The 27815-nt window shown below is 38.0% G+C and overlaps 1 protein-coding gene across 1 annotated transcript in view; it reads right to left on the bottom strand.

Moving 5' to 3' along the window:
• Positions 1-409: 409 nt before the first annotated feature.
• hcn2b (hyperpolarization activated cyclic nucleotide-gated potassium channel 2b) overlaps positions 410-27815 on the bottom strand; it is a 39050-nt gene continuing 11644 nt past the window's right edge. Inside the window, exons 4-8 of the mRNA XM_086162086.1 lie at positions 20851-21069; positions 9788-9934; positions 8835-9075; positions 6985-7149; positions 410-2719 (exon numbers count right to left, since the gene is read on the bottom strand). Of these exons, the coding sequence (XP_086018212.1) occupies positions 1758-2719; positions 6985-7149; positions 8835-9075; positions 9788-9934; positions 20851-21069 (1734 nt within the window). The 3' untranslated portion in view covers positions 410-1757. The remainder of the gene's footprint in view (positions 2720-6984; positions 7150-8834; positions 9076-9787; positions 9935-20850; positions 21070-27815) is intronic.

The raw sequence follows: 27815 nt of genomic DNA, 5'->3' as shown, positions 1-27815 counted from the left end.
TGCAGTCTGAGAAGGACCTCCACTATCCTGTTGGTAGTGATTGCAGCAAGATTGAAGTTTGCAAACACACTTAACTGTAGGAAGTGACTCTAGTGACAAATTGCCTAAATGGACGCTAAAAGAGAGATTCTGGACTGTAAAAGTACTGATTTACCTTTTGATTTTCTGGTTTTGAGCGGTTTTACATTTTCACTTGTAGAAAAAGTTGTAATTACCTGGCAGTGCATTGACAATTCTAAGGTAACATAGAATACTATCACAAAATGTGGTCAGATATTACTAGTCACACGACTACAACCCATAAACCCAATACTTCATTTATTATCAGAAAGTGCCATCTAGAGAATGGTATTAGGATTTTTGTCAACTAATGAATATTATAGCTACATTAATCAATTGTTTTAAAAAGTTTTTTTTTTCATGTTGCAAAATTGCTTATCGTCATTGTTGTCAGAAACCCTGCAAGTTGTACATTCTGAAGACAAGCTTCATTAGCAGCTGATTTAAGTCAAATATATTTACAAAATTAATTTAATATTTCCTGCCATTGGGATCTGTTTTGTGTTTTGTTTTGTTTTGTTTATCAAATATCTGTGACAGCAGCTGATACATTTTTGGGGAAGAAATTCTAAGATGAAGCGGCAGTCATTCCCAGCTAGTTCTTAGCTGTAGTAACTGCCTTCATCTTACGATAAATTGATTGGTTCACTGTTTATACAAAAACATTGGTTAATACAGCTTGAAATTCAACAAATATCCCAACATTTCCTGTATAAATCAATGACATGGATGGAACAGGACAATCTGTCCCATAGCTGTAATTTAAGTACAAAGGATAGTCATTGTCAATCATCTGTAGATTCTAGGGATTAATATTCTACGCATGATGACTATGAGTAGCAGCGAAGACTTATAAAGTAGGTCACCTGTACAATGAAAATATTCTTTCTATACCAATAATGCACACAGGTGGGGTGGATATATGGTTTAAAACATCTGGTCAAATGTTATAAGAGCATTCGTGTTTTATACTGAGTACTATCTCTTTCAAAGGATGCATTTGAGTCTACAAGTCTGACCTATAGATTTCTTTTAACGAGAACAGGAAACACGAGAATACACTGTTTGAGGTTAAAACTTAGCATGAACCCACTAAACCACAATCAACCAATGTACAGCTGAAAGATTTTCAAGGACAACTGAAAAAAATTGCCAGCTTTTGATATCTGAGGTTGATCCCCAGTTCTCCCTTAGTCCTTTTCAACCCTTACTTTGTTAAATGAGGTGAAAACACAAGGAAGAGGAAGGAAGGTGTGAAGATGATACGTTATACAGCAGGGAATACACTAACCAACGAAGGTGGAGATGGGAAGTCTCATTTTAGTTGAACAGAGCACATGTTTTCTTTGCATCTAAACAACTCAATGCTTGAGTATTATGAGTCTCCTTACAGGCTTATTGTGTCATAAACAGTCTCTGCTCTGATCCTCCTGCTGTTCGTACATTCAAATAGTCAAACCAGAGCAAATACAGAGAATAGTAACTCTAAAGGAAGACCAAAGAGAAGATTTATGGACATAGTGAGAGAGGATATGAAGTTAGTTGATGTGAGGGAGGAGGATACAGAGAAATAGGGTTAGATGGGGTAGGTTGATTCACTGTGACGACCCCTGAAGGGAAAAGCCGAAAAGAAACGAAGAAGAAGCAACTGCAGGACTCTCACTAGAAAAGGGCACACTCTTTCAAGAAATCTATCATCACAAGTTTGAAGATAACCTGGATCTGACTTTGACCTGGTCTGTCTCGGGAAGGCTCACGATAGAGTCCTTCTTGGGTAATCTCAAGTCCCCAAGGGCTGTGCCCAGACCCCCTACTACTGCCAACCCTGCTCCAGCCCCGAAACTCGGCAGAGATGCTACAGGAAATGCTCCAACTGACACTTGGTGTGGCAGTACAACCCTTTGTGGAATAACACCCCGGATGCCCGAAAGGCTGGAATGGGTCTGTGTTGGTCCAATGGAAGTGGAGGAGACTCTAGTTGACTGGGGTGGGCTGGGAGCTCCTGGTTGCAATCCTTCGTGTGGTAGTGAGGGTTGAGAGGCTGACAGTGCTCTTGCGTCTTGGCCCAGACTCCCCATTTGCAAAGAATGGGTGCTCTTATGCGAGCTGGGTCGGTGTGCAGGACTGACTATGTGCTGCTGAGCTAAAGAAAGCTGAGAACCTGAGGCGGGTTCAGCCAGGGCACTGGATCCGTATTGGAATGATCGTCCTAGGACTACAAGTGGGCTCTGGACAGGGGGGCTTGACAAGACTGGAGCAAAGGCACCAGAAGCAAGAAGCTGGGTCTGTAGTGGAGATGCCGAGACAGGACTTGATTCACTTTGCATTACCTGGAATTTCCTCACTACCCTGGGGGACGGCAGATTTCCAGCTCCCACTGTATTCCCTTGCATTGGTGGGCAAAGACTCATGGCTACAGCCTGCTGGAGCGTACCTATTGCTGAGTTTTGGGGCTGGAAGGGGGAACTTGACGGAGTTAAAATTCCACCAGGCAGTGGTGGTGTCACAGACATGGCTTGCTGTCGTGGTACCTCCACCTGTTGAACCATCTCACGATCATATTTAACTATTTCCTGGATCATCTCATTCTCTCGGTTGTTGAAAACACCCGAGTTCAGATCGTGCTGAACTTTATGCATCAGGATTGAATTCTTCTTGCCTGCAATGACAAAAGTACAAAGAAGCATAAATGCTAAATAAAGTCAAATTTTAATGTAAACAGTTTTTGAGATAATTTTACTGCATTTTGGGTTGAAATATACTTGGCACATTCTTATGAGGTAGCTAATGTGAGTGATATAAAAACCTTTATATAAAGCATCACCAGTTTATCGGTTACAAAGAAATAAATGAATAAAAAATTGTGACCACCTCTGGCTAAGCAATACAATATTTAAAATGATAACATTTCGTTCAACCTTTATATTCAGCTCATTTTGAACTTATGTATCTTCAAAACTGTTCCATGATTGGCATCATTTCTAATGATTGAGATTCTAAAAGAGATAGATTTCTGGTAGGACAGGTAAAACCGCAGGTACACTCACTGACATCAGTCCACGTGATAAAATTTTAAATACCCGTGTATAAAAAGTGGTACTGACGTACATTTTGTTGCAAAGACCACCTTGGCTCCCGGAACTCTAAAATACAGTATTTATCAACTTTGAGCCTCATTCAAAAGTAATCTGAGTTGCCCTCTGCAGGCTGAGGTGCTCTATAAAAACATCAATCATGCGCGGGAAACTCCACACTTAATGCAATATTTTTGTGGAAGCACCAACTTGAAACACGGTTGATATATACTGTGTCACTTTCTACTGCTAAGACAGTCTAGCACACATCAGTTCCTTGTGTATATATAATATACAGTATATCAAAAATTTATTTCACTGACTGAACAGAAAAATACGGATATACACACCCAATTTCTATTTTGTAAATGCATGCAATCACATTTTATTTCATTTTCATTAAAGTGAATAGAGTTTGGATTTTTAAGAAAGCTACAAGAAAGCTGTCTTTTTGCAACGTAAATACATGCATTTGAGAAAACTTCTTGAATTCCATTTTACAATATAGTACCTCACAAATTGATAAGTGTACACAAATTTAAAAAAAATGGAAACATTCACAGTTCATCCCCTGAATTTTGGTGCGTTAGCTTGTTGGCACTTTCCAAATAATAACATGTTACGAACTTCCTTTTATCCACAGATCTGAGTACTTCTGAGTCATTGGGCGCTCATTTTCAGGAGGGTAATGCATGTTTTTCAAAAGAACTGCAGATTAACATGCAATAAAAAATCATGCAGCACATGTTCACCCAGCTGGAAAAATGCACCAAAAGCAGGTGTGTACCAGAGTAAGGCTGTGCATATTACAGGTTCGCACTAGGACAGGCACAATGCCAAGCCCTGACTGACACAGCAGGGGAGTGTGAAACTACCTGATCACATTTGATGACACATGCCTCAGGCAAAAAGCTGTGTTTATGTCACAAAGTGGTCAGAATCCAACTCTGTGGTTTCTCGCCGCTGTTACATCAGCAGGCGATTATAGATTTTGGTGAGTGGAACCTGCTGGGAGTTGGTATGACAAGTTTGTCCAGTCTGGTGTAATGAAGGGTGAATGGAGAGTTGAACAGAAAAAAATCTCTACTTGATTATATGGGAGAGCAGTAGATCAATTCTTTCAACATAACAACGAGCTGATCTCTGATTTATTGCGGACAATAAATACTTCATCTTCTCTCCCTATTTGGGTGAGGACAGAAGTTCAACCTGGCAGGGTTCCCGCCAGCGTTAGATAATTTAGTATAATCTGGGTGGGTCAGATCATTGCAAAGAAAAATAGCTTTACCTTGAAAGATGCTGTTACATGGTGGACAATACATCCATCATTCAACTTTAATACTTTCTTGCACGCCTAGTAAAGCCAGATGGGCAGTGATAGATTTTGAAATCCACATTTAAAAGTTGATGGTGGTAACATCAAAGGGCTGCTTTTGACTGAGCAACTACAGCTGATCAATAAGAGCTACTTCCTGTTGTTCTTTGTGGAAAGACTATGGACTTAAGCGAGCATCTTGCAAGTAATCAGAATAGCTTCTCAGTAGAATTTGAGTATATCCACATGTGTAAGAACTAAGCTCTCATCACCTGGTTAAGAGAAGAAATGCAATTAACAAGGGATTATCATACCTTCTTTGTATGTGAAAGGTTTCATAAAGATTATGTGTAATGTAATGTCTGTCAGATCTGAAATTTTTTCAAATCCACCTACTCATGAATGATAAAGGGAGAAAATGGACAGAACGGTGATGAGATGTTTTAGATTACTTGGGGACTTATTTCGAACATGAACAAAGAAGGTAGAGATCTTATTCTTCAGCCAGTCTTTGTGCTCCAAAAAGACAAAAACTTTTATTATTCTATTCTGAGTCTTTGCAGTCTGAGCAGTGTTTGATAGGCTTTTGGTGTGTTTGATTTGAATCATTTTATCTTCCATCTATATGTGAGTGGACTGTCAGAATGCTGCTTATGTGTGGAATCTGGCTGCTATGGCAACATCTGGTGCGTGTTATACACAGGGCTTTTGTTAACCCATTCCACAGCACTGCTGTGGTACGGGTGTTATTTTAGGAGGGGGGAGGTCACTTGGGAGGGTCATAAAATTATGTTTTTACTTGCAAATAAGGTATTTCCAAAAAGCTCCTGCAAGTTGAAGTCCCATGAATCTTAAATCTTTCAAACTGGTACACATAACACCTAAGAAATCTCCTAAGCTCTTCCCTTCAAAATATCTTGTCAAGATCAGTCAACAGAATATCCCATCATTTTAACACAGATGTTTTTGTCATACTTTATTTGATTGTTCGAAGGTGTAATTTCAGGAACACCATTCTTGAGTCGCAAACCAACAGAACATAATGATAAAAATCCCAAATATTATTTTGTAACTCTATCTGTCTAAATTTACACCTGCATTTAGAAATTACATTGAATTTTGCAGCAATCATAAGGGACTTCAATATTTCAAAAACCTATCAGTAGACATGCTGTTCAGTTGGGCGGTCGCTGGACCTTGGCAGTCCGACCCTCAGCTGCAAAAGTTGGCTCTAGGGACATGGAATGTCACCTCTTTGGTGGGGAAGGAGCCCGAGCTGGTGTGCAAAGCTGAGAGATTTGATAGATATAGTCGGACTGACCTCAACGCACAGCGTAGGGTCTGGAACCAAGCCTCTTGAGAGGGCAGGACTCCTTTTTTCACTCTGGAGTTGTCCCCAGTGAGAGGAGCAGGCAAGGTGTGGGCATATTGATAACCCCCCAACTCAGCTGTTGGGGTTCAACCTGGTGGACAAGAGGGTAGCCTCCCTTTGCCTTCAGGTAGAGGGACTGTTCTGACTGTTCGGACTGTTTGTTTGCAACCAACAGCAGTTCAGCTTACCTACCCTTCTTGGGGGTCCCTAGAGAGACTACTAGAGGGCACAACTACTGGGGACCCCCTCGTTCTACTGGGAGATTGTTAATTTGAGCAACGGCAGTGTGACTTGGAAGAGCGTGAATGGGAGGAACGGCCCCCCAGATCTGAACCCGAGCGGTGTTTTGCCACTGGACTTCCGTGCTCATTACGGATTGTCCATAAAAAACACCATGTTCAAGCATAAAGGTGTCCCTATGTGCACATGGCATCAACAGCACCCTAGGCCAAAGTTCTTAGATTGAATTTGTGGTTGTGTCGTCAGACTTTTGGCCGCATGTTCTGGACACTCAAGGGAGGAGAGGGGCGGAGCTGTCAACTCTAATGGTGAGCTAGTTCCAATAGTGGGAGGGGATGCTGGTCAGACCTAGCAGACTCAAACGTACGTGAGGGAGTTTGGGGAGACCATGGAAAACAACTTCCAGTGGGCTTCGAGGAGATTCTTGTCCACCATCTGGCAGCTTGGGAGGGAGAAGCAGTGCTCCGTCAACACCGTGTACGGTGCTGCTGCCTACGTGACCCGACTTTGGCTAAGCAGTCGAAGATGGATGGACTGATGAATGAATTGTGAGCACCTATTAGCATATGAATTCATGTATGAATTTACTGTTATGTTGTACTTGAAACTCTGGCACAACAATTTCCTTCGGGATACATAAAGTTATTCTTATTCTTATTCTTATTCTTATTCTTATTCTTATTCTTATTCTTATTCTTATTCTTATTCTTATTCTTATTCTTATGTGATGTTATACAGAATTAGGGAGGGTAAGAAATTTCTGATCGCCCTGTTGAGTAGATTTCAAAGTTTCCAGTTCCAAATTGTATTGTTTTTAATATTATGCACCAACAAACACGATAACATACACAAACTTTTATCCAAAAGCAAAAGATGAAGAAAACTCATCATTTTTACTTATCATTAAGAAAACCAGTTCTTACCTATCCGGTCCAATCTATCGATGGCAACAGTCTCAAAGGCCCTTCTCATCATAGGATACTCCTCAAGCACCTCATTGAAATTGTCCACGGAGAGTGAATATAGGCGACAGTAGGTGTCTGAACGCACACTGGCTGTCCGCCTGCCACGGGTTAGTAGACAGATCTCTGGAGGTGGAGAGAGACACAAGACAAAGGTTGTATCTCTCAAAGATGACTAAATAAATACATAGATGAATGAATGAATGAATGAATGAATGAATGAATGAATGAATGAATAGATCAATAAACAGGTAAATAAGTAAATAAATGAAACTCTCACTGCAGCTGTAGCTACCTATTTCCCCTAAATCTGGCACAGAGCTGGTGACCAAGTTAAGGGAGCTCGCTATATCAGGAGAGTGGAGCTACATGCCTAATTTCAAGCTCTTGTTCCCATTCTTTGCCCCAAAATCTCCTTTCTGCTAGCTCTATACCTCTATGTGTTGGAGATGCTTAAAGATCGGCTTTCTCTGACTCTCTAAGGGAAAGGGGGGCAAAGTACATGACAAGCAGATGCCATAAAGGGTATGTATGGGGTCGCCACAATGCTTCAGTGTAGTGACGAATGAGCCAGCAAAAAGATGGATGGATGGATGGATGGATGGATGGATGGATGGATGGATGGATGGATGGATAGATAGATGGATAGATAGATAGATAGATAGATAGATAGATAGATAGATAGATAGATAGATAGATAGATAGATAGATAGATAGATAGATAGATAGATAGATAGATAGATAGATAGATAGATAGATAGATAGATAGATCCTGTTAAAAAGCAATAACAACATCACCAGATTACAGGATCCAGGCCACAGCTGGAAACAGAAATATTGAACATGTACTTCATATTAATTTGTTTTGAGGTTATCTAACTGTGACCTCTATGGTGACTGTGTTTTCTACTCAGCTTTAAAAGGATTAATATTTCCTTGATATATCAATGATTAATAGGTTACAAAGAAAGACTCTGTACTGTGTGAATACATTGTTTATGGTCAGATGATGTAACAGAAGTAAAAGCATTAGAATATCCCATATCAATCTCTGGTAGCACAAGCTGGAATAATCTTTTGGCAACAGCAACTGGTATTGAATTTACTTTCCTCTTTCTCACAGTCATGCAAATCTAATTTCTTCAACATATAAGGTTGAACTAAATGCATCAAATAATACAGTGGAAACACCATTCCTACATTGATAATGTTCATCCTTCAAAAATGGGAGAGGGCGTGAAAGAACTGCAGCTTCTCCTATCTCAGGAGGTCACCTGACCCCCAAATTGTCCCTTGTGTGTTTGTGTGATATCGTTTTCACATATTATGGGTAAATAGCAGAGGTAAAATGTATAAACAAAGTAAAACTAAATTATTGTGCAGTAGAAACATGGAGGCTGAGTTAAAACTCAACTCAAAACGCTGATTCACACCTGGATGAAAGAACCTTTTATTTTTGAATATCAAAAAACACTTATTGGGCAAGACTTGCCATGTGGCCATATTAATTTTGAATATAAGAAATACAAAATCTTCCATAAAACTTGACTCCAAATTCATTGAACTATCTGAAAAAGAAGTTTCACAGTTATTGGTCATCTGCGAACAATAAAGGGCAAAATTTAGCAAAGCAGAGAGCTTTCATTGTAAACAATTTTGAGCAGCTTCGTAACTGTCCACTTTACATTCATGTGCATCAACATCAACATCTTCTTTCACACATGACAATGTGAAAATGAGCGTAGGAAAATGTGAACGTGAAACAAGGTGTAGAGAAAAGAAGAGCAAAAGGGAAAGGGAGGACACCTTACCTCCAAAGTAAGAACCATCCATCAGCTTCATTCCTATGTTTCCTTTGGTCAGGATGCTGACGACACCATGCTGGATGAAGTACATCTTCTTGCCAACAGTGCCCTCTCTGACAATGTAATCGGCCGGCTGGAAGACTTCAAATCTCAGTTTTGTTAACATGGCCGTCACAAAGTTGGGGTCGGCATTGGCAAACAGTGGCATAGAAGCCACCAGTTTACGGCAGTTGAAGTTGATAATTTCCTAAATGTTGACAGCAGACAGCAAGCTCAGGAATGACCACTCTAATCGTGTAAGGCAGGCATGTCGCACACTATTACATTACCATGCAGAAATGTAATGGTCAATGCTTGCTTTACCGTCATATACCACAGATGATTTGCTCCTTCAACTAGGAATTTTATGACAGATTTTATGCATATATGGAATACCTAGAAAAATGACTTTTTGTATAACAGCCAGTAGAAATTGCACTTTATATCTATATTTAATTACATTAACAGATCCTGGTGATACCCAGTTCAGCCTTCTAACTCTTTTTCTGCAGAATATACTTAGTAAAACAGCTTCTGAGCCATCCTTGAATCAAGAGGATCTTTTTTATTGCTGTAAACGGTGGCAGCTGGCAGGAAGACTATTGGAAGCGTGGGTACATGAAGTCCATTTGAAAATCAGGTTAAAGCCATCTGCTCTGCATCCTTTGGAAAAAATCTCTTTATTCGGAAAATTTGACAAACTTTAAAGTGCTAAACCTGAGACCACAAAACCAGCAAATGCATTCTAAACAGTTAATAAACCTGTATGTATTATATGCCTGTATATGAAAATGACAAATTTCAGACTGCAATACAGTTTCCCTTATTGAGATGAAGAGATCAGGGCAGTGCAATAGAACGATTTCTCAGAGGAGGGATTGAAGTGTGCGTTAAGTGGAAATTTTTGTGTGTTTTCGTACCTCGCGCAGGGGCTCATTAAGCTCCTCTAGGATACTCTCCTCATCAAACATCTTGCCCTGGTATCTGTGCTCATAGTAGTCATGGATTTTCTGTCGGAAGTCTGCTGGTAGTTTGTGGAAGGACATGTACTGCTCCACTTGTTTGTACTGGTGAATGGAAGGAGAAGGCAGAAGAAGCATGAATGGATTCAAATTTTATACTGTTACTCTTGTTAAATGTGACAGAAAGATCAGTTTTGCAACACACACACAAATATTTATATATATGCACACATGTATATGTGTGTGTGTGTGTGTGTGTATATATACATATAGGGACTTTGACTGCAATAGGGGTGTGATGGTGTGATTAGATGAAAAGAGATGTGCAGACGCATGAATTAATACTCAAAATTACTCTCCCTTAATCATCTAATTACCATCTTGTAATCACCCATAACATTAGTGTGTACAGTTACTAGAAAATTGGAGCTCCACAAGAAGATCCTTTGACCCATTTATACCTCGTAGCTATGGGAGGAACACTGTGATGAAGCTGTTAAGGAAACATGACAGTTCTGTAAAGCCCATGAGAATTTATCACGCTCGGCTGTGTTTAGAGAAGGAAGATGCTGCTATGCCTTAGTCAGAGGCAGGCTCTCTCTCCTCTGTGGCGGAGGACTTTTATATTAACCACCTCTACAGAAAAGCACTGATTTAAAGTAGGAGTTTTACAAGGTACAATCGCTGTGAATCTTTTATTTTCTTTTGAATATATTTTCATTTTGCAGCACGGTGACTCATGAACATCCATCTTCAGAAGTGATTATGAATATATTCGTTGGTGCAAATGACACAGATTCACTTAGAGATGATTGAAGATTGACTCCATTATTGTATTCAATGGGTACTGATAAGATACCAGGTTTAGGTCCTTATTCTTGACGAGCCACATCTTTTATATCAATAAATCAGTGATTCATGTGTATTTAATGTTAATATGAAAATGTGATAGTATTTCATAATGTTCTCAGCATCAGCTATTTATAGAAGCTCTTTTAATTGTCATGGTCTTTTTGTAAAGCTCCTTTCAAACAAAACATTATTTTAGACGTGCACAAAAAACGCTTTTCATTAAATGTTTAATTCAAAAGGAACATTAATGCGCCTCTGCTACTTGTAATTTATGTTAAAAAAAATGATGAGAATTTCTAAATAATATTGTCAAGATAAAGGAAACACAAGTAAATTATTTAGAGGCAGCAGTTGGCAGCCACTGTGTTGGTTACTATTCTTGTACAAAGTTGTTTGTTATTTATGTTGGAAATGATGAATATGCAACCACTTTACTTTCAAAGAGTTAAGCATGGAGAGGCAGCAGCAGCACTAGAGGATAAAATTGATTCCTCGGCTTTTAAACCACCTCAATTTTACAGGTGTCATAATAATCTTTGTCAGAAGCACAGTGAACTCTCCTTTTCCCAACTCGTTCCCAACACATTTCATATCTGGAGTTCTGGTTAAAGTAGAAGCAGCTGAATCTAGTGCATAGTAGGATTGAACTGCATAAACTGTGTCGAATATATACCATTTATTCCCCATTCATTCCAAAAAATGACATGGGGTTTGTTTTGTTGAAGCTTGAAAGATTGGATTTTTTGTGTGGGTTTTATGCATGACTAACCTTCCTGTAAACAAAACACTCACCCAAACACTGCACGAACACAGCGCACCCTGGGGATGAATAAGTGGCTATAGAGTTTTGCAATAACACATCAACAAGATAACCTCCAAACCCCATCTGCTAATTAGGTCACTGAATTGAAATTTAAAGCCACAAGATTCATGTGGTGCGAGAGATGCAGCAAAATTATGTTGCCAGAGTTGCTTAACACACACCTTCCATGACTGAAAATCCACATGCAGGGTACTAATTGGATGAAACATTATTTCCAAGTAACTTGAGAGTTACATACAACTCATAAAGGATCATATCTCATGCAACAGACTTGATTTACAACTGAAATCACAATGCTACGTGTATGTAAACAAATAAGAAAATACTGTAACAGTTACTAGTGTCTGATTTTCATTGGTTGTGTCATTGAATAAATATCAGTTTATATAGTAATAACACATCATTTCACCTTTGTTAAGAAATGGCTGCATTGGTGAACAGAGAAAAATAAGGGAATTATAGAATATTGTTAGTCAGAAAAATAAACAGATATACAAAAAGGCTAAAGAATTCTAAATGAAGAAGAGACTACACTGAAGAGAGGCCATCCAACTGAAGTGTGTTAAATATAATATTATGTTATTTGGTGAAATTTAGTAAAAACCACTTTGCGTTTTGGTCAAATAATTGAAACCCTGCACTAACTACTATAGTTTGACCTTACCAAGGTTTTGTCAAACACCATTTTCACTGAAGTGAGAGTTTTTCAACAAATATAGCTGAGTTTTAAATGTGCAGTGGAGGGACTTTGACTGCAACTCAACTGCATCGTTTATAGTTTAAGCAACTAGAATTGCTTGAAAGAGTCAGCATATAAAGTCATTGTCACAAATACACACACACAAACACACACACACACACACACACATACACAAACAGGTTTTTTGTGTGCGTGTTTAAACAGGGTGACTCATCTCTCAGTGGAATAAACTGTCAATTGGATGAGTGGTACATTTGAGCAAGCACATGTTCTCTGGTCAGAGGGAGCAACCTCTGTCCAATACTACACTTGGACACAAAATGATGAAAATAAAATCTTCCTTACACCTCTCTAATACAGCGCTAAATATATTTTGCTCATTTCACACTGACTGCAAGCAAAGGCTTTAGCGTTTATTACAGAATCAAGGAAAAAATGAAATGTCAGAGAAGCCTGACTTGTTCAAACAATCCAATATACATAAGAGAGGAGGCTTCTTCAGCTGCGAGTTCATCTCGTAAGTGGCAGATGGAAGGAAATTCTTTCATCATGGTGAGAGTCAACGCCTAACTGTTCTTCAGTAACAGTCTTGAATGTACAGCAGAAATTTAGAGTGGCACACTGAGTATGTTTACAGTCAAACATATGCGGAGGGCAGGAAGCTTTCACCACACTGCAAGGGGACATAATGAAGAAAATGAAGACTTTGCTTGGATGACATGGCATTGCAATAATTATAAAAAATAGAAACTTAGGTTTATATCTCATTTGACAAAAAAGATATCTTGTATTTAATTTAGTTTAGTTAAGAAAGTCTTCAGAGGCCTCCAGGTTTCCACATCAAAGAAATATAAAAACTTTTTTCAGATATTATGTATTATTGGTGTTATCAGTGAGTAATGGCCCGAACAATTCTCCAGTCTTTTTGATCCACACAAGGCTGGGGAAAATAATGGTCCCATTAGCCTTCAGCCCAATCGTGGTCGGCAACATGTGAGGATCTTGCCTGAGAGTTTGAACCAGAATTGTATGTTTGAATCAGAATTAAGAGCACATGCTATTTCCTCCCAGAAGCTATTACCGTAAGTATGAATGCATCTAACACATTTAAAAATCGGTGTCACATTAAGAACCGAATGGTGAAATTTGGCAAATTCAGGGAGCATGGATCAAAAATGATGTATTAAGAGCTGAAATAAAACCCTCCAGCCATGATTCAAAACAATGAAACTGGTCCCAGAGAACACTTCTGTTCTCTTGGCCCACAGACACATCAATGACCAGTAATCACCAGTATTTTATTATATAAAGCTACAACAGATATATCATATTATGTACAAACAATGTCTGGATGCAGACTTTTCTGGATAAAGTCATTACTTCTGCTTGTCGCTACTCGTGCAGTGCCAATTTGGCTTCTTTAATTCCACTCCATTTCTTTTATCAAATCCCTCTTGCTGCTTATGTTTTTGGAAACTGTCTTTCTTGGCTTGTGCTTTCACATTTTAATGCTCTCCTTTTTTCCTAATTACTGTTTTTTGTTGCCAACCTGATTCAAAGATATGAGAAAATGATCCATCTGTTTTAATTGTTTTGTTAAATGGGTCTAAACTACATACACATCTATTCGATGAATCCACAATATACTTTACATTTCATACTGGAAAAGACAAATACATAATTTGGACAGTACTCCTCATTGCAAAATTTGACTGACAAAATTAAGACTGGTATCAAACAATGACAGGATTTTTTTTTTTCAACATTTTCTTCATTTGACGAAGGAAATAAACACAAGTCTTTAAAAGTTCCATTTTAAACTGATACATTCCACCTCATTTTCAGTACGTCAGCAACAATTAAGAGGCAGTCAACAAACAAAGTATCCAGCGCATTCAATCACACCCAAGGATAAACTGTGGCTTCTTCTATAATCCGTTTCCTGCCTCAGTATTCCAACTGTGGCAGTCTCAGTTAAACTGAAATGACATCTCTCGCTCACTGGGCTACTTCCACTACTTTTTGAAATTGTTACAGAAACAGCTATGTTTATTGACATTCTTATTTGCCCTGTCTTAGACTTCAATTAGTAACTGTGTCACTCAAATTCAGTGAATTGGAGGTGGGCGACACATAGTCAGACTCTACTGAAATTAAATTAGAAAATATAGTCCGTTAACGCTCAGTGACAAAATTTGATGTGATTGGCGATGGAAATGTGCAGAAACAATGCAGAAAAACCCGTGTTCCGATTATATATGATTCAAGTGGTGCTGTGAACCAATTGAGGAGGAAGAACACACATCTGATGTGTCACTTTTTATTCTCATGGCACCACATGTGCAACTGAAATGAAAAACATCAACACAGACTGACCTGCCCAAAATGACATGATTTAGCTGAATATTCCTATCTACATACATATGCAATACTAATTGAGATAAAACCACTACCAATAGAATATACAGTCTGAAAAAATATCTGGAATATCTGGAATCTTATCTTGTACTTGAAGGTGGAACACAATTGTTCTCAGAAATGTTCTCAGAGCCCGTGTGAAACATGTAGGAATGTAGTCTGAAGGCTTGAAGGTCACAGTTTGCTCCTTACCCGTTACATGAAGAAAAATTGTTTAGATTCTCTCTTTTTTTTCCAATTTTTTGAACTGCAGATTGAATTGCTTACATTTCTTGTAATGCCAGGTGGAGTAACTTTGTTTTCTCAATCTTTGGACTACTCAACATTGTGTTTTTTTCAGAAGTAATGAAAGTTTCTCCATTCCTGCTTGTGAATGACTGAACCTTTTAAAGAGCATACTTCATACAAAACAATGGCGCTATCACCTGCCAGCAAGTAAATATTAAATTGTCTTAGTAACACTTTCAATTGAACTGATCAATTCAAATGGATTAAGGATATTCACTCTGTCTCTTTGACAAAATGCCTCACTATATTTACATTATTATACTGTATATATTTACATAATTTATACTTCAGCGGTAAATGCCACCAATGTGTTATTGAACAGGTTGCAAACCAGGCCACGTCAGCAGAGTGCAACCACAAGGATTTAGGAGCAAAGAACAAATAAAAAGCTGGATCCGTGCTTTATCTCCGACTTCCTCTCTTTCCACTTTGTCATTGTTACCACTTATGCACAATCTAGAATCCAGGCACACCTGCACTTTTTAATCTTTTACATTCTGGACAATGGAGTTGGTCACTTTATTTTTAATCCACGGAAAAGAATAGAAAAGGTATCCTTCCTGCTATGGCTGACACCATGAAAACAGCTGATATTTGACATTTAATGCAGTACATTGAGATTATGAAGAATGAAAGTATGAAATCATTAAATATGCTTTTAATGGGATATCACTGCATCATGCTTGTCATTGGTGTAAAGAATAATAATGTTTAGGTCGTAAAATATATGAATAATATCAGCTCAATTATAGTTCAACTCAGAGCAGGCTTATTCTTTCTATAGAATGAGTGACGGTCAAGTGATTCTACTGTCAAATGTTTACCTATTACAGATATTTGGACTTGCAGGATCAATATCCTGTTCAATTTTGCATTCATTCGTAGCAGGTTATCACTTAGACATCAAGACTGTGCAGACATGAACATTTTAATAAACACAGGTTTTAATATCCATGCAATCTAATAACTGACATACTCTTAGTTCTAACTTGAACTAATACTCTTTCGATAATGATCATTTTTCTTACGAGTGTCTTTCAGATCCCTCTTTATCGTTGCAAAAGTACACAGCTGTCATTGCAGCATTGATAGCAGAGGCCTTAACTTAAATTTGATCTTATACTGTACTTCATTTATTGTACGTTACAGCACAACTTGTTTCATTAACCTAATATGTTAATTAATTTTGTGTGATGGGTGAACATTATAATTACAAGCTTGCCACTGAAAGCAGTACATTTGTCTTATGCATTGGGCTTCTATAGGAGAAAGTCTAGGACTGCCCCAGTCTATCCCTGCTTATGGAAATGATGCATAGCTGTCACTGGAAGCTGTCACAGGGATGGCGGAAAATGAATTGACACTCCTATTAATGGACTATATCACTGAACGTCAGAGCTCAAGACGTGACAAGCCATATATCTCTGTGCATATATGTTTGTACAAAAACTTATATGCTTTTCAGCAGTGTCCTTTAGCACATTAAGTGCATACCAGAGATACATATAAAAACATAACTGCACGTATGTCTTTTAATCTGAAAAAAAAGGATTTTCAGCTTCTTAAAGAGGTGAGTGATACAATACACAACAGCTAATGACCCCATTTCCATGTGAGGTATCCTCTGGCTGATGGCGTTTTGCCCAACAGTAGAGGATAAATGGGTAGAAGATGAGACGGGAGACACATACAAGATTGAAGATGGGACAAATGTAATGAAGAGAAATGGGAGCATCAGAACCCTCAACTGGGAAAAAGAATGACAAACATCACACTTCAACCAGTGCCTCATCATTTTTACGCTACTGCTGTTTGAGTGAACACTTAGATACACAAAAAGTTTATTGTTAAATATGTCACACTTCAACCACTGTGGTCCTTTAGAAAATGAATTTAGAAAAAATATTCGGTTTTATTACAAGAATAGATACTCAACTGGTAAAAAACTGTGTTCATTAGGCAGAAATAAATACTTACTTGCTTCCATTAAATCTTTCTTTCTTTGAAACTGTTAAAGACTGCATCGGATCTTTAGTTACTGTGGTTTTTGCATGTAGATAAGACAAGAGCTATTATGACATTTCTGTCTCAACACCGAGTTTGATACAAAGTGTTTACTCCTAGGTATGTCAACAGAGGTTCATGCTGTCATTAACATTTAGTCTACCTAGCAGAAAGAGTTTGTTTTTGTCCGACTCAGGGCTCTATCTTTGCTCCATTATCTGGTGTTAAGGCTGCTAGGCACACTTCGTTTTATTGGTTAAGGATGAGCAAACAAAGCTAGACAGGTTTCTCCTACTGGCTCAGCAGGGGTCACAGCTTCCTTTCGTGGACTTTCTTAACTGACATAAAACAGAGCCCACAGAGCTCTTGTTAGTGCAAAAGGAAAAACATATAGGACAAGCCCTAAATACTTATTTTATTTGTATCCTTTAATAAATTATGTTGACAAATCATGAAACATGGATGCTTACTTTCAGATGAACTCCTAAAGGCAATTTTGGAGATGGCAATACAGTATAAATAGAATGAGTTATATTTAGTAAAATGAATAGATAAAAACAAATACTGAAAAAAACAACAGGAAAATTACCTAACACATTGACTGCCTAAAAATTCTAATGTAAAAATAAATGTGAAAAATAGGCCTGAAAACCAGAATTACACTAAATAGTGAAAACAACAGAAGGTTAGAAAATTATGCAAGATCACAAAGTAGTTACATGAACAAAGCAGGCCTGTGAACATCCTTTCTGTTTGACAATATAAGATATTCTGCTGAGGATGAGAATGTTACTTCTTCAGGGAAGAGCTACAAATAACTAAATAAAAAAACTTCTTGAGTCTCTGCAAACTTCTGCATTTTAAATATGGTTTGGTCTTTGAATATTTTTTTCATGTCACCAACAAACAGTATTGCCACTGCATGGTCTTTTATGGGGAGCACTGTTTTAGAGCCTCGCTTGTTCATCATGTTTGGTTTGACTTACTGTCTTTGTTTGGTTTCCTGGGTCGCAGTGACTCGTGCTAGTCCCATCATCTATTCTTAACCTCACTTACTTTAGCTCAGTGGAAAATGGCAGCAAGACAGTGGGAAATGTGGAGAATGTAGCTTCTCGGTATATTAGTGCTGATTTATCAAGATGTTTCACATTCCTACAGGAAAACACTAAAATGGAATGCCAGTCAAATATCCAGCTTGGAAATACATATCATAGAAGAAGATTTAGCATTCGCCGATTTTATTTTTAATAAATCCCCTCTCTAGGACTGCGTGAAGGTCTTGGTAAAGATGAACCACAATTCTTTGATTCCTACTTGCGAAAATATTGCATTCAGATCAAGATAAATTCAGATTGACATGGGGTAAAGGGGTCAGAAGAGACCACACATCTAGTCAAGAAGCAGCACTTTATGTCACCTTGAATTTGCCAATGGGGACCACTATTTGCACAGCTTGTCAGTTGCTGATGGATGCAGGAGCAAGTAATCAGCCGTTAAACTCACGCAGTTCAAATCCATGTATATCATTTTTTGCTTTGCTGACTCTGTTATTAAGCTCCAGGGATATCAGCAAGGTGAATGACAGAATTTTTGTAGGCCCTTAGATGTCTTGCAGCTGTAAACAACGGAGGCAGACCAAACACTGCTGGATGAATATAGCTGGATCCAAGCAATGTAGCAATTTCCTCTCTGCAAAATCTCAAAGTTACAGCATCTTCTTTTTCAAAAGAAAGTTTGGCATAAAACGGTCTGAAACAAACGCAAGCAAAATGTTCCTTAGCAGCTATTGGCCAGTTCTTTTATTCAACCCCTGCTACCTCACCCCAGAAAATTTGGACAGTCTCAGCTGCCCACAACCTGCTGGAAATCAAAGTGAATTGGAGGTGCAGCAAACCAATCTGCAGTTAAATGAAACATGAGCTTGGCAGAACAGTCTAGTTGCAAGGTTAATCAAGTTCTACATTAACTGTTAAAACAAACACATCCTGAGCAAAATGATCATGATCATCACAAGACAAAAAAGTGACATGAAATGAAGACTAAACAGCAAATCACTGACAAAAGCAAGGAACCCTGATCAATCCTGAATTCTAAACACTGCACAGGGATGTCAACCAGACTACAAAGCTTAACCACTTTGTGCTCGTGTTTGTGTGTGTGTGTGTGTTTGTCTTCAATCGTGTGTATACATGATAGATAACATGAGGCATCACTACATCATCAAGGATCTGAAGAAGCTAACAAGACACTGAGCAGAGGCCTGCAGCAGCCAACACCCTGGCCTATAAAGCAGGAGTGTCTTTGGCAGAAACCAGAGGCTTTGATCTGTTTTGAATGGGGGCAACAGACGGGCCCGGGGCCAACAATCTGCAGCCATGAATATCGGGCTAATAGAGCAGATGCTGTTCCCACCAAAATGTGTTGGAATCAAATGAGCAAACCCTCTTTGCTCATCAAACAGGGTACCCTCATCCACGTCATGTCATTGCACAGGACAGGGACTGAGCATAAAATCGGCAGTGCCCTTATGGCACCTTGCTCTACTTCTCAAAGGGGAACCACCTGAAGGATACTTCTGTTCATGAACTGAAGAAGCCTCTTGGATGGGTGTGGAACGTCTTCAAGTGAAGAAATTCTAGTCTAGTTGCCATTACAAGAAGATTACGACAAGAATTCACGATGACCTGGATAACTGAGAACCTCAACAGACACCTGATGGATTGTTAGTTTATCCTGTTAACATCCCCCTAGTGACCACTGATGACTGATTTATATCACCAGAAAAAAACAAAGGAATGGATATATATATGTATATATATATAGAGAGAGAGAGAATATATCTATATATAGAGAGAAATATGTATAGAAAAGCGCGCGCACACACACACACACATAGCTGTGGTTTAGCAAAGCAAAACTTGGCGTCAAGGATAAATTTCTCTGTAGAAGATGGCTATAATTCAACAGTCAACAAACTGCAGAAACCCAGGGGGTTGTCTCTCAGCGCTAACAGTTAGCCCGAAGTTGCACTCCTCCATTATGATAACCAACAATGCAGGTTAGTGTCACACATCGAACACATCATCGTAAAGTCTTTCAATCATGGAGTTCTTTAACATAGAACCATGAAAAGCTCCCAACAGTCATAATCATCATCATTTTCAAAGGATTCTGGGGTTCCACAGTCCACCCCCTGTCCCCCACGCTACAATATATATATGTGTGTGAATACATACATACGCAAATAAATACATATATACATATACTTATTGTGTGATGTGTTTGTGTTTGTGTGTGTGTCTTTTTTATATTCCCATTGCTTATGTTCCTAACCTTCTCTGAAGTAACTTTTGTTCACTGAGCGGTAGATTGTTTGATCAATTTCCAAAATAATAGCAAGCTAGCAGCTATATAGCTTTAGAAAGTGTCATGAAAGCCCAATTTTCTGTTTTGTCAACAATCCTAAATTAGTTTGATATTTGCACTGACTGCATGAACTGATTCGTTTGTTTTGCACAGGAGGGCTGTTTTCACATCTGCTGAATGTGCTTTAAGGTAAAAAATACACATGGGGAAAATTAATGACATTGCAATCCTTTTGGGGTGAATAATAGTCCTGTTTTCAATTTAAACTGAGAATAGACTTTTCAGTGAAGTATGACATATATTGTGGGAGCAGATAAAACTTGCATATCAGGATTTAACACAAACGTTTCAATGCTGAGGTCAGCAAACACATTTCAACCTTTCAGTCAAGAGGCAGTATACCTCTAAGAAGCTAATACAAGGAAATCAGATCCAACAAATAGTGCATTGCTTTATTACTGGTTGCTGAAGGGTAGTAAAAGTGTGTGTACGTGCGTGCCTGTGTGTTTGGTTTACTTTGGCTGAGACAAACCTAAGTAAATTGTTCTAGAAAGAAGGCAAGATATCTACCTTTTCCTGATATTGCCGCCTGGATGAGTCCAAAGACTGGATGAGTGCTGTTGCATGGCCGATGAACATGGCGTAACATGTGGCTCCAACAATCATACTAAGCATGGTTAGCCAGATGTCCGACATGCTCTCAGGTGCTTGTCTTCCATATCCAATGCACAGCATGTGGCTCATGGCCTTAAAAAGGGCAAAGGAGTAGAGCTCGCTCCACGAATCATTCTGTTAAAAACATGGAAAAGTAAAAAATAGTTAGAAAATTAGAGGATACAACAAAAGTGGATTTTGCAATGCACATTATTGCTTATACACATACTCCTTATCCTGCAGTCAGGGTCACAGTCAATGTCACACATTCTGACATACATACATACATACATACATATGAATGTATTTATACATGTATGTTAGTATAGACAACTAAATAGAAACATTATTTACAATATAAAAAATAAAGAAATATTTTTGCTATTGATAAAGATGTTGATTTTCATGTGTGCTTTTAGCACACTGTATTAATAGTATCAAAACTATAAGAAATTTGTATGACATATCTTAAGAAGTTTTTTTTTTATCATATGCATTTATGTTTTCAAAACTACAATATTACAGTAGTATTTGATTTTATTAGACAAAAGCTAATTGTTACATTCTGTTAAAAGTTGCAGGCATTCTGTATTATTCAGTTATAAATTTCATGTCAGAAGGATTTCAGTTGGTTACAGTTATATCTAAACTAGAATAAATATTAAAATAAAACTAAATTCAAAAAATATAGAAAATATAAAAATTCAAAACTGTTTTGTTTAAATTAACATGTGGGCATTCACAGGAGCTTGAATTGTAAACACTAATTGGCATATTCAAATCAACAGGATGTAATTGTCACCTTTCATCAGTTCTCTGAGTCATATGGCTTGCATTAGATGATTGCATTGATCTTGCAACTTACACTCAATTATAAACCCATATACACATGTGGAGCCTGATCAACACACATATACCAGTTGAGGTATGAAAAAAAACAGGATTTCTGAGCTTTTTTTGTGTTGTCTTTCATGCCAAAAACGTTTTTATCAAATGACATGAGTCTGTTTCCTCTCTCATTCGTATACTGTTAACTCCCATTACAGTTTAAAGTGTGACAGAAGTCATAATAGACTGAGTGAATTTAATAGTGTGCTGACAAAAGGGGAAGGCATTCTGGGGCATATAAAGATAATTACTGTCGATGTCCGATAATTATTTGGTAGATAGCCTTATCTTTATCACTGAGTTGTCTTTTCTTTTCTGGGCTAGGCAGAAGAACAGGAGAAGGTAAATGTTGTTGAGGAGGAGCTCATACATAGTCGACCATTTTACATACTTTCATTAAAAAGCTCTCCACAGACACCGCCAGCCTGCCCTTACTAGCCTCAAATAGCTGCAGTTCACACATTATCTGGATTTTACTGTATGTGTGGGACAGTTGGTGCCATCAATCTCTGATTGACTTATCTAGTTGGAATTCATCACTGGGACGGCTGTGTTTCATTAGAAAGTCAAATTCAGTTGGTTTCTGAGGTGGTGAAACAGGATAGGACCTGCCATCAGATGTTTGAAAGTAAGAATTCAGAATGGTGTTTTGATGAACAAAAACATGAGGGAAATGCCTGAAGCGGCGGGGCATTGAGAAACTTCTTGATCAGAATCTCACAGGCATTAAAGAGAAGCAAAAAGTTTTAAATCTGCTCTGAACAGTATATCTGTTTGAAGAGAGGTTTGGTTTATAAGTCCAGAAAACACATAACAGCTAATATTCACTATCATAATACTTCAAGTTTGAGAATAATTTCCATACTGTTTGCCTTATAACTGCAGTCCTTCTTTTACTTTCATTCACATCCTGTTTTATTATTATTATCATTATTGTTATTATTATCATCCATCCATCCATCCATTATATACTGCTAATCTTACATCATCTTACATGGGTTCACCCTGAATTGGTTGCCAGTCAGTCGGAGGGCCACATATAGAGATAAACAACCATTTTCTCATTCACACATTGGGGCAATTTTCCCAATTTTTCCATTTAACCTTCTGCATGTAGACTGTGGGAGGAACCTGGAAACCCAGGCACACATGGGGAGATCGTGAAAACAACAACACACAGAAAAGTCCTCTGTCCGAATTGAACCAGGGTCTTTTGTGCTAAAGTGCACTGCACCACTGTGCCACATTATTGTTGTTGTTATCATGCATGTCTCAAGTTGTTTTGTAAATTCTGCTGTTACTTAGCTATAGATTATTTTCAACTGCAGTTGATTGTCCTCCTGTCTCTCAAATCTGAGAAAATAAGTATCACTTATATATGCCATTAAGCACTACATAAGCAGATTAACTTTGCATTGTATAAAAAGTAGACTCGAAAATTGATATACTGTTTGAATATGCATACCAGCAACTCTGAGCATTATCATTTACCATACTATATAACATAAAGTGGTCTGTTTGCCTGGTCACGTCTCCATGATGATAAATAAATGACTTAATTAATGTTCCAGACATTTATTTTCCCAGATTTCAATATGGTCACATGAATTGAAAACCAGAAGTGCTGGAAAATGACTATCTGTTTAGATTTGTGACTTGTTTAACATAATGACAAAAGTCTATGTTTGTCTGTAACTATTGAAAATTGCAACCTTCATAATAGTACAGTAAACTAATTTTACTGAAATACCCTTGACCACAAGGTACAGAGACAAATTACATTTGTCCTTGTGTTCATTTCATTTGCTACTGGTCTTCAGTGAGCAGCACTCATAGCTAATTGTACATAATATACTTATGGAGGAACAAAAGGGGAGTAGTGGACATATATGATACATGGTAGTGTAATAATAGAAGGGAGTGTATGTTAATACTGGAACAACCATCTGGTTTTACTTGGTTGAGAAATGGTTACATGGTTGTTGTTCTCTGGGTGAGGTAGTGAATGGGGTGAGGTAGTGAGATTGAGGAAGCAGCACAGATGCACCTCAGGCTGGTCAGAGTTGTGTGCCGTCCAGCCTGCTGTTGTACAGTCAGGCTGATGGCTGTGGGCACAAAGGAGTGTCTGAAGTGTTCAGTTCTGCACCGGGGTGGGATGAACCACTGGCTGGAGGAGCTGCAAATCAGCCACAGCTCATCATACAGGGGGTGGGATTCATTAAGACTCATTATCTATAATCTGCAGGCTTGTGTTTATATTTAGCATTTAAGAAAATTACGGTACTAAAGGATTGGGCTTTGGATGTCTGCTATTATTACTGATAATTACAATTAACATGCTCAACTAAAATCAGTTGGAGTTAATGATCCCCGTTATTTACCCAACCAACTGTCAATGGAGAGTGACATGTGACTGGGAATTGTGGTATCTGAACATAAAATCTGTTTGGGTATTGATGATAGTTTGCATCCACAACCGGTTCTCTGGGAAATATATTTTAATTGAGGCCTTGACACAGATGCTAAAGCAATAAATTACATCATGTACTAAGTGGTTAAAAAAACAGCAACATTTTATTCCTTTTATTACTGTATTTATTGCATAAACTCATTTTGTTTTCCATCCCCCAAATTGGAGGAACAGACAAAGAATGTGGCAATAAGACTGCCAAAAGTTGTTTTCTGCTGCAGAGGACATAAAATAACTGAGGTGAGATACAGACAGTTAAGCAAAACCTTTTTTTTTTTTTAAATCAAAACCATCCTAATCAATGAACTTTACAAAAACATCTTAAAGAAAAGAGTATAACTTTGTTAACATCTATGAAGTGAATATTTTAATTTGAATCATTTAACAAAAACTTGTAATATTATTAGTATTGATTTTACAAACTGATGTTAATCAGGTTGTAATTCAAACATTGAAATTGGGCATTGAAAAACACCAAACAAATGTCCAGAAGCAAGCACAATGAATAACAAAGGAGTGAAAACAAAGCACTCATAACCTCTCATTTTGTTTGAGTTCAATAGCTTTTATTTGGTATTACCCCGATGAAAGTTATCAACAAGTAGAAGATCAGAATCTTTCCAATAAAAAACTTCCATTTCAAACACAAAAAATTGACGAAATTACAATTCAGTCATTCAACATTTTGTAAATGAGGTGTGCAGAGGGGTAAAAATGACAGTAAATGTAACTGGGGGTCAGTGTTGGATTCAGGACGGGGGGTAGGAGGTTAAGTCTTGCCTTTAGGTTTGCAAAATCACATACCTGCCACTACTGTCTGAACTATAAATTGAGACACAGCTGTAGATTTCAGGCTGCTGTTGGTGTGCAACCATGTGCATCAAACAAAGTGTACAGTTGATGATTCAAGCTGTGGTCTTATGTCTGTGTAGCTCAAAGCATCTGCTCCTCTATGTCCAAGCAGCAGTAAATAAAAAGGCATGATTATGTCAAAAGTTGAAGCAAAAAGAAGCATTCAAGTTGACATTTCCTCTGAAAATGGGGGTCAGTTTCTAAAGGGTAAATCTCCCTGCAAAGCAAATACATCCAGGTTTTGCACCCAAATAACTCAGTTATAACAGAGTGCAGATAGTCCTAATAGTTAAGCCTGTGTTTAGCTCTTCAATTAATTGTCCTTGAGTGTGGTCTCATAAAAGACACTCATATCTGGTGCTTTATTTTATGTTTAACCCAAGAGAGGTCAACTTCTTATTTTTTCCCAATGATTGTGAACTTTTTGAATTTTATGCCTGTATCTGCTGGTGTGGAATAATGATATGAGTCGACATAACATTTTGATTCCTCTGCAAGAGACAGATCTTGCAGGCAAATGATTAGGCAAATCATTTGTGATATATATGCAGTTGAAAATTCTTAATATAATTAAACTGAACAAATATTTTACAAATTAATAAATATAGACATATGTTCCTCGACTAGTTCATGGAAAATTTGTGTCTTTCACATACATCTACATTCATACCTTCCCAAATCACATTTGTTGCTGGCATTTTGACAGCCCTCTTTGCCATTAAAATAACACTGCGAGTCAGATAACGGATATTATTGTTAGTAACTTTCAAAGCAGAGGGCGTTTCCTTCCCTAAGTGCATGCCTCCTGAGCACATGCATTCATTTTCCACACCGTCACAGTTGCAGTCACTCCTCCAGACACTTAAAATGTTTCCTGGTAGCAGACCCAAGTTGGGATGAAGAGAGATATTTATCCTAAAAGCTGAGAATTTGCCAGCCAATCAGGCTAATGTAATAGACATGTAACACTGTTCCACTTACATAATAAGCAGTGCTCACTCTGGAATCTGTGTTGTGCGGGAGCCTGATTAGATAACTAATGAAGCCAGCTACTCTATTCATATTGTGTATGTGTCATTTACATCACCTCGGACATGCACATAGACTAAACATGAGAATACCCTCAAATAAATTGACAGATGTATATAGTTATTTATACAACTAAATGGGACAATAAGGGGACTGATGAACCAGAGAGGAGAATGGAGTAGAGTCCAGTCAGTAAGCACCTAGTGCAGCCTGCAGTTGACTGATATTGGATTATGGAGACATTGAATAGTGCAGCACACCTAGCAGACACACCAAAACAGTCTCACTGCAAATTCTAATTGAAAGTTAGGGGGTGAAACCGATGTTTAATTTAGGGAAAAAAGTGAATAAAGAATGAGTCCATTGGATGGGTTTACATGAGGCCTTACATGGGGTGAACTTTTTTCATGAACCAGTCAAAAAAAAAAAACTGCTGAGTTCTTCCTGCACATGGTCTCTGTCAAGACTAATGTTTGATGCTGTTTTAATTTCTATTTTTTATTTTTTGATGTCAGCTGTAAGGCTCTATTTGTCCCTTGCAAAGAGTTTGATGTTTATCAAATCTGATTTTTAAATTATCTGACAACTAGAAGAACTAAGCCCTTTATTTTGTCACATTGAGTTATACATACAGCACAACATAAGCAAAATTTGTCTCCTTCACTTAACCCATCATGGATGAACCAGAGCAGTGGGCAGCTGCTAAGCAGCCCCCAGGGGAGCAGTTGGAGGCTCAGTGTCTTGCTCAGCAACACCTCGACAGGCTGGGAAGAGCTCAAAATCAAACCAGGAACAAATCGTTCCAAGACGATCACTCTTTCCAACTGAGCCAAAAGAAAAAGATGATAATAATCATCAACAACTTCACGAAGGAAGCCAAAATAGATCATACCTTTTTTTCAAAAAAAAAGATCACATGAGAGGTGAACAGCTGGCCCAGCATTTTCAATTTTTTTTTTAGACTCTTTTTCTGCCCAGCCTGGTCGGGCCAAGCAAACTATGAATCAGGATATAGTCAAATAGTTAAGTTCATTTGCAGTTTGTGTGTGTGTGTGTGTCTGTGTGTATGAGTGTTCTAATTTGACAAAAAAATCGTCTCAAATTGTCACAGTTGGAGTCTCTGGAGATGATAAGAAAATGAAATGGATACTGTGAGAATCAAAGCATTCAAGAACCCATTTTGAGGCTAGGAGATACTTTTAAAGGCCTGGCATCCATTGACATCGTAACCTTTAGCTGTTTCTGTCACGATCACACCTACAGATTTATCACAGCCCTGCTGTTCCCCAAAACCCAATGCCTGCGGCACAGGATCTCTTTTCAAAAACAAAAGTTTGATTATCAATTCCAATCCTAAGGAGTTCAAGGGGCACGTAGGACATTGATTTTTTTGAGACTGGACCTTTGTGCTTCCTGTTTTTGCTTTTTGGCATCAAAAATTCTGTGAGTCAGTCAACAAAATTAATTCCTTCACATAGCAGGGGTTTGTCTGATCATTAAATCACTGCTTTGCAGGCACAACAAATACCGGATCTCATTGCTCTCAAATCATCTTTTTCTCTATGCTCTTGTTGATTGTTGTAGAAAGATCAAGGCATTCCTAAATTTAATTTCCTGAAGAAATACAGTTTTTTTACGAGAA

This window comes from Fistularia commersonii, chromosome 16, assembly GCF_037954325.1.
Source record: "Fistularia commersonii isolate RoL2024-O1a breed Wild chromosome 16, RoL_Fcom_v1.0, whole genome shotgun sequence".
In the NCBI taxonomy this organism is placed as follows: Eukaryota; Metazoa; Chordata; class Actinopteri; order Syngnathiformes; family Fistulariidae; genus Fistularia; species Fistularia commersonii.
Note: the sequence above shows the minus strand (reverse complement) of the source record. Positions and strands in the feature narration are given on the sequence as shown.